At 32.6% G+C, this 11,354-nt stretch overlaps 1 protein-coding gene across 1 annotated transcript; it reads right to left on the reverse strand.

Annotated features, from left to right (window-relative positions):
• Positions 1 to 2,685: 2,685 nt before the first annotated feature.
• LOC133171493 (fumarate hydratase, mitochondrial-like) lies at positions 2,686 to 11,153 on the reverse strand. Its single transcript, XM_061306256.1, has 8 exons — positions 11,029 to 11,153; positions 10,193 to 10,303; positions 9,133 to 9,309; positions 7,558 to 7,713; positions 6,238 to 6,349; positions 5,302 to 5,382; positions 4,914 to 5,117; positions 2,686 to 3,165 (listed from the first exon to the last, which is right to left on the reverse strand). Exons 1-8 carry the CDS (start codon positions 11,098 to 11,100, stop codon positions 2,741 to 2,743), a joined length of 1,338 nt encoding a protein of 445 aa, XP_061162240.1. The 5' UTR covers positions 11,101 to 11,153; the 3' UTR covers positions 2,686 to 2,740.
• Positions 11,154 to 11,354: the final 201 nt, after the last annotated feature.

Below are 11,354 nucleotides of genomic sequence, written 5' to 3' on the forward strand. Positions count from 1 at the left end.
ACAAAAAGCAGTACAGATTAGGATGTTCATCGCCGTTCTTTCTTTTCATTGTTTTATCGAAACATGTACGACTGAAGATTGCCATTAAAAAATTTTTGCGATAATACACTTTACTTTATACCTAAAGAATTTCGGAATTTTTACTAGTCCATGACAACATGCTAACTCTAAGCTATCTTCTTTACCTACAAAGTGTTACATAATTTATATAATTTATTTCAATGAAGATAGCTTGTAAAACACAAGCTTCCTGCTGATTTCAATTGATATATCATCTGATTTTTAACACAAGTTCCATATATTTCCCTAAACCAACTGTGAAATGGTCTAAATCTGCAAGATTAGTAGGCGATTAACGATGCCAAAAGTACAGTATATACCTCTTGTCTGCCATTTCTTTTTTTCAATATTTAAGAAGAGCACAACCTTATTTTTTTTACAGACAGTATAATGGATTTGTGATTATAGAAAACGTTTCCTGTATAAAGCACGTGACGTAGTATATATATAGCCTTTTTATACCTATAAAGTTTCGATGATAAGGGATCGAAGGTTTCTGGGGGTCTGCCTGTCTATTGCCCTTATCAAATCTTTGTTCCACCCTTACCGCTCAATATTTTGACATATTTATCAACAAAATAAAAAAATTAAGCCCCCCTCAATCAAAACAAAAAGCGATCGTAAACGATGCAAATGACGTTGCATGCAGTGGGTGTTTTGCTTCATTTAGAAACGCGTTTGTTTTGCTTTCCGCTGCGGATGTTGACTATGAAGCTTGTATCAAGCTAACTGAACGATGATAGCGTTAATACTCTGTTAATATTGACATCAACTCTTCCAACCGGGCGCCAAAGCGACATACATGCTCATGTTTCGTTTCTGATTGTATGTATAGATTTACGTCCTTGGCGTTTTAAGTTAGGGGTATCAAAGATCGAGACGAACTTGATCGTTTTTTTTTCTCTCGACACGAACCATAACATGATATCACCAATGACTATAAATATACCGCCTGAGTAAGCATATTGAAGTTTGGATGTGACAGGTGATAAATACTTGCATATAAAAAGACCTGGATATTAAGATATTTTGGCACTTTCCCTTTTTTTTTTTAACTCCCCTAACAATGAACAACGAGACGATACTAGACTGATAAGCTTCTGACAAGATAATGAACGTCTTTCCATAAGTAACTGGAGTATGTCGAAAAATCTTCCACAACCTTTAAATCAACATGTATAATCTGAAACAGGAAGCAAGAATAGTCTGGTCATTATCATTAAAAATGTCAAATCATGTCTCTATGTTTTATAATTTAAAAACGATATCAAAAGAAAAATCACATATTTAAACCAAAAATCATCTTTATTTAAACACAGTTTTGTTCAGTTCAAAAACGCAATGGAAATTTTGTAACCACAGGGTTTATTTCCTTTCATCTTCCCAAGTCCAGGGTTTCTGATCCACTCCGCTCCTCCACATAAACGTGAATTTATGTGGAGCGGAGTGGATCAGAAACCCTTGACTTGGGAAGATGATTTCTGTTTAATTTCTAACATATTTTGTATTAATGAAAAAAAATGTAAAATGTTTCACAGAGAGTTCTGGTTCAAAGAGAGACAACTGTCCTACACTCATGGAATGTTAACATCAAAAGGCACTTCATACCATTATAACTGAATTAATTGATATGTATATATATATATCGAGTACACATACAAAACACAGTTTCTAATACCCTTATTTTTCTTGGTTATAAAAGTTACAAACTTATATTAAATTCATCTCTTTGATGGGTTGAGTATACTGAAAGACCAACATACTGTAAACATTGAAATGATAACAATGTAGAATTGAGGAAATTAATGGATGCCTCTATTGGAGTCTCTATTCATGGAGTCTCTTATTTATCAAATTTCTCATTTTTTTCTTTTTCTAAAAGAAAAAAAAGATTTCCAAAAGAAAAGGAAAATTTATGTGGCTAAACTTATTCATTTTACTTATATAAACATAGTAAAAGTGTCTATTTTCATGATTGGGGGGGGGGGGGGGTATATCAAGTGGCCTTAACAGTACATTCACTCGATAAAGATTTTTATTTAGGAGTTTTCCTCTTAAATGTGAGTTAATAATGAAATCTGTTTTTAAGGACATACACAACATAGTTTTGAACTTTATTTTCTTATTCCCTGTACAAATTAAGAGTTCCAATAATTGAAGGATGTTATGATGTCTGGTAATCTTGTACACCCTTTCTGAATCAAATGTTGAGGAATTACCAGCTAAAACTATTTTTAATATAATTCTTAAATTAAAAAATATACAGGGATTTTTATAATTAGATATCTGTTCAAAACACTGATTTTTTTGTACAAGAAAATCTAATGGTATTGTGATTTTAAATTAAGAATATCTTGGAGAGTTATAAGAGGAAAAGGTACATTGTTAAGTACATATGTATGTTTCATACGACCTTAATGACACACTTTGTAATTATGATATTTAAACTGGGGGTAAAACAGCTACTAAACCTCCATTATAATTGGCAACAAAAGTCCCAGGGTAATATCAATCAAATATCAAGGTTTTCAAAAATATCACATAACAATACGAGTAGATGAAGACTGCATTAAAAAAAATTGCAAAGTAAAAGAAAAATCTATTATAAATAAATTTGACCCCCAATTAATCATATGTTTCAGCGTTATCTACAATATTGTTCAAAATTCTGAGGCTACTATTACTTTGGTCCTAGCATGTCTTTTGGTTGTACTTTGACATCAAATTCCTCAGCAGTCAACAACCTCAATGAAACAGCAGCATCCTTCAAGGTGGTCACTGTGATATGCGCATGTTTGGCAATTTTAGCCGCATTATCATATCCGATATGTGGATTTAAGGCAGTGACTAACATTAGAGACTCATTTAGAAGTTTGTTGATTTTCTCAGTATTGGGAATTATTCCTTCGATGCAGTTTTTAGAAAATGATACACACGCATCTCCTATCAGGCGAACAGATTGTAAAACATTTGTGACAATCACTGGTTTGAATACGTTCAACTGAAAATGGCCGTTACTTCCACCCACCGTCACAGCAACATGGTTTCCCATCACCTGAGCTGCTACCATGGTAACAGCTTCACACTGTGTAGGATTTACCTTTCCTGGAAATACATTAATGTTAAAAGTCTCCATATGTTTGATATAACAAGATTAAGGAAAATCTATTCAATTTTACAGGCTTTTTTAAAAATAAAAAGAGAAAAATTACCCTCTTTTAAATTTAAGCTTCTACATTCTAGATCAAAAGCTACAGATATTTTTCCTTTAAGTCATGATATATCAGGGTTCATTCAAGTCATATTGCCTATACTAGCCCTTAAGTATTAGATACTTGGATTTCTAGTACCGCCACTAACTAGCCACCAGGTGTTGGATTTTAGATGAACAGGGCTTCATTTAAGATCTTAGCTGGTATGTAGGTATTGCTAAGAGAGCTCTATGAAGTGGAATGAAGATGAGGCTAGCCCTACTTAAGGAGGAGAAGGACCTTAAGCTGAAAAAAACTTGTCATTCATTTTTTTTCATATTTTGTATGTTTTTAATTAAGTATGTCCTACATATCTTAAAGCAGTTACATCATTGAGTTTCTAACTTTATTTTGGAGATTGACAAATACTATGCACTACAGTATCTAAGTGGAGTTTTAATTCTCCATGTTTCCAGGCTCATTACTCTGTCCATAATGGGATTTTTTAAGCATATATAAAAAATATTAAAGTGGACATATATCTTTTAAAATATTTCAGAGTATGAATAGGGTTTTAAAAAAACGAAAAAGCAAGTTTCTTCTATCACACTGCATCTGGATAAGGAAAATTACGCACTTTTTAAGACAACTTAAACAATAAAAAACTTAATTTCCAAAAAAATTCAATATTTTTTATTTGTGTTGAAATGCAAATCTTTCAAATTATTGATTAACTGTAAAAATTTCGAATGGTGAAGCTGCCCTCAATATTTCACAGGACATTGTTAAAGAGGACATAAGCATGACAAAAATGTGTCATGTTACATTTCTCGAGGGTTACGGGAAAAACCAACTATGATGTCACACGTAAGCTTAATAAGCAAAATAAGATATACCTACATAAGATTTCCGTCATCAGCCATGCAAAAATAATTTTTGTGTTCCCCATTTCTCAAAATATTTCATCATATACTGATTATGACCTGTTTTTACATAATAATACAGCCCCTGTTTTCACCGAATACGATAGATCGTGTATGACATCACCGACTTGTTGGAACCGCGGTTTAGGGAAATAGAGGAGTGGATCAATCTTTTTCATAATTTTTTAATGTTTACAAGAATTTTAAAACTTTAATTTTTTTTTTAAATAAGATAGTAATTAGAGTTAAAAAATTGCCAAAAATTAATACAAGAACTGATGCTTTACACATTTTGCACTTATATAAATGGGGACTATGACGTAGTTAAACAAAGTCATGTGACCATGTGTCCTTCATCCCCTTAAGGATAACAAGTGTTAATTCATAACCTAGCAACTAGGCTAGCTGCTATGATCTTGAAAACAGTCCAGTAGTAATCAATTTTTGGAACAAAGGTAAAGAAAGTCAAGCAGAAAGAAGAAAACACAAGATTATGTAAATATCAGGTGTGATGAAAAGTGGTAACTTAGGTTGCGATCTTGGCATTGGTACATACATGTAGCCTCAATTATTTAACTTAGCTTTCTTTGTGTATAATTTAAGAATGCAGCACCATGTAGAGTTTATGTAGCTGCTACAATCTCCAACATGCTCAAGTCATCAATAAAATTCAATGACAGTAAACAGTCGATGAAAACCCTTACGGTCCATGGACTGAGAACACATTTTGTCAGTTTACCTGGCATAATGCTGCTCCCAGCCTCATTTTCAGGTAAAGAAAGTTCACCGATTCCACATCGAGGCCCTGACCCCAGAAGTCTGATGTCACTGGCTATTTTCATAAGACTGCAGGCTAACACATTCAGAGCTCCATGAAGTTCCACCATGGCGTCATGAGCCGACAAGGCCTCAAATTTGTTTGGAGCAGTCACAAAAGGAAACCCTATGGGTGAAAGAATACCTCCATAAAAAAAAAAATCAATTGTCTATAAAGGTTTAAGCAGTGTACATAACTCACATATGAACATTTTTCATTTACAAATGATGAAAACAACATTTTTTGAAATGTGGAACAGATTTTTTCTGTACATTATTGTAATGGCTGAAAATAAAAATGGTAATCTTACCAGTTTCCTCTGCAATTCTGGCAGCAATTTTTTCAGCAAAACCAATCCTGGTATTTAGTCCTGTCCCTACAGCTGTTCCTCCTTAAAAATCAATGTTTTTATGTTAATAATGATGTAAATAGTTATTTAAGTCAATGTCTTTCATCAAGGTCAATTTCTTACTGAGTCAGTAACTTTAAACCATCAAATTCAAATATATTCAGTCCATTAATATGTTATCAAACATTGCATTATAATTTTTTTTTATAATGGTTCAAGGCAACTTATCAAATACATGTAGTAATAACCAAGGGTATAATTGGGGGAGGGGATCGAAACACATTATATATTTGCTTTTCTAAAAATAAACAACAATGTAGCCCCATCCTAGCCCTGATAAAAATCATGATTGGAACAAAATTGATTCAACAATACACGAGGAAGTTTGACATGTTTTTATACAGTTTTGGTCAACTATGTTGCCCTATCCTTGACCTTCCATATATCATGGCTTGATAAAATTCAATTGAACATGTATAATACATAAAAAAAAAAGCTGCATATAACTTTGGTCATTCCAACAAGTTTATTAAATGGGAACTTTTTAAAAACTCAGCCATTATCTCTCAAAGATTGATTGCCCTTTTAATACTCTTGATTATTGGAATGCTTTTGTGCCAAGTATGACCTCTTAATGCTCCTCCAACACAAAGATTGTACTTCTATGAGCACATTAGAATTTTACACTTTAAAACCCTCAGGCCTGTGACTTGACCATGTGTATATATGACCTTGGTTTTGGAGTCAAGACATAACCTATGATTGCATGTATAATCAACCCCAAGTGTAATCTAGTTAAAGCTTAATTAAGAATAAAAACTCTACCAAGGGAAAGAATTTTTCAACAAAGTTTGCTCTTTTAATTTCTTTAATAAAGGACAATAAATAAAACATTACCAGCTGCCAACTCATATAACCGGGGAAGTGTGGCATTCACTCTCTGTATTCCATACTCAATCTGTTGTACAAAGGCACTGAATTCCTGACCCAGGGACAACGGTGTGGCATCCTGTAAAATCAATGTAGTACATGTACACAGACCTCCTCCATTACAGAATTATTGAATTTTATGAAAGGTAATGTTAAAAGCTTGGTTTTTTTAATTAGTGGATTTCTAATGTTGGCTGAATGTATGCCAAAAAGCTATAAAATCTATGCCAGTTTATTACTGGTTAAATAAACTAGGTCAAGATTTTTATTGTTTGGCTTAGCTGAAGTTTAGGTAGCATTAGAAGTATACATGTATCTAATACTTGATTTTAGACATGTTTAGCAATAAAATTTCATTTAATCATTGTAAGTTTTTCACTAAATAAACATTTAAACAAGTTTTCCACAAAAGTTGCAAATAAAATGCTCAATCCTTTGGCTAAAATGACTGATATCTTAAAAAAAAATAAACTGATCTGATATCTTAAAGAATGAACGATATCTAAAAAAAAAAAGCAGCATTGATGAAAATACTGAAGATGCTGATTTGAAAGCTAGTAATAGCACAGAATGCTGATTGCTAGCAATGCAGGCTGCTGGTAGTACATGCTGATCAATGCTTGATGTTTAGGTTAGTAATTTTGTAATTAGTAATACTGATTCTCACTTTCATAAGTTTTTATATCAAAATTTCCAAAGATTCTTCGTAAGTGTGAGTAGCAAATGAAATGTAGCTGTAACAAATTGAAAAAATAAATCTTCAAAAAGCTACATTTTTTAAAGTCTAATACATTGTGTCTTTGATAAACCATTTCAGAGAAAGAACAGCAGTTGTTATGATTCACAGCGTACAAAAAAAAAACAAAAACAAAAAAAACAAAACAAAAAAACAGACAAAAAAGGAAACAAAAACACTACTTGCCCACTGTTGTTCTTAATTCCTAAAGTTATTGGGATAATAGAATTTTGACTTGTGATATGTTTTCAGAGAATAACCTTGGAAAACTCATTCAAACACAATAAATGAAAAATTTTATTTGTTATTCTTTTCAGCTGTCTCTGCCCTCCCAAAGTTTCTTGCTGTTTTCTTAAAATAATGTTCCCCCCCTTTAAAGGTCAAGTGCATGCAACTACATTACAATGACATTCAATAACCTTGAGAAGCACAAAAATACATGTACAACCACTCCCTGCTAACCAAACTTTAGGTTGAACTGAAAAACACAAAGAGAAACAAAATTTTTGAGTAGACTTCAATGTATATCAATGAAAATCTATCAACCTAACCTGTAGATGGGTTCTGCCTATCTTTACAATGTCCTTGAACTCTTGTTGTTTGGTTGCTAGGGCCTTATGTAAGATCTGTAACCCTGGTAACAACCTCTGATGAACCTCTAAGACAACAGCAATGTGCATGGCTGTGGGAAAGGTATCATTTGAACTCTACAAAAGTAACAGATTTGTTATATTTTTATGTCATGTGGCTTAGTAAAAAAAGCATGTTTTTTTTTTAATTGTTAAACAGGAGTAGAAAAGAGTTGCAATCAAGGTGCCACACTCCTGGTGAAAGACGAGTCAGAAACTTAACAAATCTTCAGTTGTGGGGTATACTGTACATGTACATAAATTTGTGTAATTAAAATTTTGCGCAATCACTGGGTATGGAGTTGTTGGCGTAAACATGAATTAATGCTACGCATGTCCATGCTGTGTATTGTATATACTGTAAATCTGGAAATTTTTACTGTAGATAAATTTTTAGCAAATTTGCTCGCGCATTGCATTTGCAAAAATATATTTCTTAAAAATAAATCAACAACAAAAAATGAAAAACAAAAAAAAATTGCTATCTTTAACAAGATGAACAGGTGTTCGTAAGCAGTGGTAATTTTAAGAAACCTGTTTATACTACAAGCTAATTACCCGTGATAATCCGTGCGTCAGAAAGCCTTCACTACATTCAATATCATCCGATGGTTTGACAGGCAGTACCGGTATTTCTTTTTTTAAATTATTTCTCTAAGAGAGAGAGACCAGTTGCTTTATCTAAGAACAAACATTTTTATCTGAAGGTTACTTAAAGCTGACATTGTTTTATATATTTTATGTACATGCGTGATTTATTAAAATGTTATGAAAAATTTAAATAGTTTAAATGTTTTATCTCTTCTAATATTTTTAACTGATTATTGATCATCGGCATTGTTTAGGATTGTATGTACGTGCGTAATTTATTGTATGTACATGTGTACTTTATAATCCGATTATTGAATGTTGGCATTGTTTAATATTGTATGTACATGCGTAACTTATAAACTGCTATGAAAATTTTAAGCGCTTTTTAATTTTAGCACCAATGTGAATTCGCAAAATATTGAAACGTAAAAATTAATCAACAGCTTTTTGACCCAGATTCGCAAAAATAAATCGACGTAAAAATTTCCAGATTTACGGTATAAATGATTTCTTTGGGGTATTCATAAATTAGCGCTCCGTTGTCTGCGCCAAAGCCGCTAAAATATGAAGCCTGCTTTTTTAAGTACACATACAGTATTATTTACGAATTCCAATATTGGGGGAAAAAAGCTTGAATAACATTTACACTATAATACACTTTAATACATGTATTCTCAAATTTACATTTAATGTTCATACATGTATTTCAAGCAACAGAATGATTTTACATGTTGCAAAATATTACCTCATATTAAAATTAATTAATTAACATATATATTATATATAATATAATAATATTATTATATATTAACATCATATAAATGTCCCATTTAGCTGTTCTTATCATTTTTGGATGCTTGTGAGAACTGTCAGGTCCAATATAATCATTTTAATGGCGGATCATACCTGGGACATGTTAACATGGTCATTAGGATGAACTGGCTGCTTGGAGCCCATTTCTCCTCCCATCATTTGTATGGCCCTGTTACTGATCACCTCATTAACATTCATGTTGCTCTGTGTCCCTGACCCTGTCTGCCAAACAACCAGGGGAAAGTGGTCCCACAATTGACCATCAATTATCTGACAACAGAGAGAAAATTATTCATCTAGAATAAGTGCCATGTGCAGCAGATTAATGACTCAAAATGATTATTTTAACATAGGCAATTTCCCCATCTATTCTATAATGACATAATTTCCTGGTTATTCTGGTATTCCCCCTCAGCCCTCTGTTAGGGGAGGAACCTCAAACCTCCTTCTACTTTTTTAATGTCCCCTGCTATTTCATGTGCAGCAGATTAATAACACAAAATGATTATTTTAACATAGGCAGGGTTGTCCCTAAGACCGGGGGCCAGGGAATTTCCCTATCTATAATGACATAATTTCCTGGTTATTCTGGTATTCCCCCTCAACCCTCTGTTAGGGGAGGAACCTCAAACCTCCTTCTACTTTTTTAATGTCCCCTGCTATTTCAATTCTTAGGGACAACCCTGCATAGGTATGACTATCTCTACTTTAAATTGTGGTAAATACTGCTATGTATCCCTGCATTCTCACTTTTGTTTTCATTACTGTAAAACAAATTTTATTCATGTGAGAGAAATATCAGCGACTTAACTGACCTTCTTTCACTTGCAAATATTTCTTGCTGCAAACAATTAACTTACTTGTGTTTCTGTTAAATACCTTTCCACATGCAAAAATTAATAGTCCTGGATGGACTAACCGGTAAACTGCTAATAGAAGTTGTGAATAATAGTTGGTTTACAGTACTTACATAAAATTTAACTCTCTTTCAGCAATTTTAAAATAGATTAAAACAATTAAAACATATTTTTTTATTCTTGAAATAGTGATTCATTTTATTTATAAGTATACTCTGAATTTTTTAAATTTCATTTCAACACCTTCAGTTAGTAGACTGTTATTTTTCAGAATTCATTGTTTATACAATACACACCTCATCTGCTGCTTTAACAATGTAGCTGACAATTTTTGGATCAAGTCCATACTCCTGGTTAACCAAGGCTGCACACTTCTTCAGAATAGCAAAGGCTTTGATGATTGGTAACTAATTAAAAACAAAATTAATCTTGTGTTACAACATTCTACATTGAAATTTTTATTGTACATGTAATTCTTTAAAATTCATGGAAACATCAGCTTATTTATAAATAGTTTGGTGTTTACATGGAAGAAGAGCAAAAGAATGAATGTAAAACACGTTCTTTTCCTCCTTGCAAATTACATGTGGGTAGAAAAAAGGCAGGAAATGTAATCTAATTCTTGGTAGCTAGCTTTAATTCCTCAACATTAAGTTAATATTTTGTCATTTCATGCATGGTAGCAAAAGTGGAAATGATACTTTTCTGGAATCACTTCATAGTAGAGAGTCCTTTAACTACATTAAGCACTAGTCTAACATTAGTGTGCAGATTAAATAAAGGACTATAGACATCTACCCCCCCCCCCCCCCCCACCACCACCACCACCACAAAAAAAAAAAAAATTCCAGATCATATATGGCTAAACAGTGATGTATATACTGTTAGTATATTGTACATGTATATATGTCTCTGGGTTAAAAGACTTGAGGTTCTCTACTATGTAAGGAATGTGCTTACATAAAACTTTGATAGCTATATACCAAACTGAAAGCAAATTTTGGACATAATTTTGTATTACATATGAACTTTTTCATTATAATTTATTGTTATTTTCTTCACACCAGGACTTACACGTAGTTATTAACTATCAAATAACATTCATTATTTCCAAGTAGTCTCATACACTTACAGGCATTCTCTCTCTAGATCCTCCAATGTCAAAGTTTTTAATAGACCTTGCAGTGTTTGCTCCATAGTACATGTCGGAGGGCACCTGTATCTCTCCAAAGCTGTCTGTCTCAATTCGAAAGGAAGCCTGTAACATACAGCAGTCGTTTGTCAACATCAAACTGAATCTTTATCTCTGACACAGTGATTATTATTATCAATTACAGTCTTTACCATGTTTACGAATTATAAGACAACAATTATATAAGAACCATGATCAAGTGATGCACTTGTTGGTTCATACAGCAAGACCACTCAAAAAAATCTTTGACTTTCGCGTATAGAAAA

The sequence above is a fragment of the Saccostrea echinata genome, unplaced genomic scaffold (genome assembly GCF_033153115.1).
Source record: "Saccostrea echinata isolate AGI-Se365-2 ecotype Australia unplaced genomic scaffold, CSIRO_AGI_Sech_v1 ptg000002l, whole genome shotgun sequence".
NCBI lineage: Eukaryota > Metazoa > Mollusca > Bivalvia > Ostreida > Ostreidae > Saccostrea > Saccostrea echinata.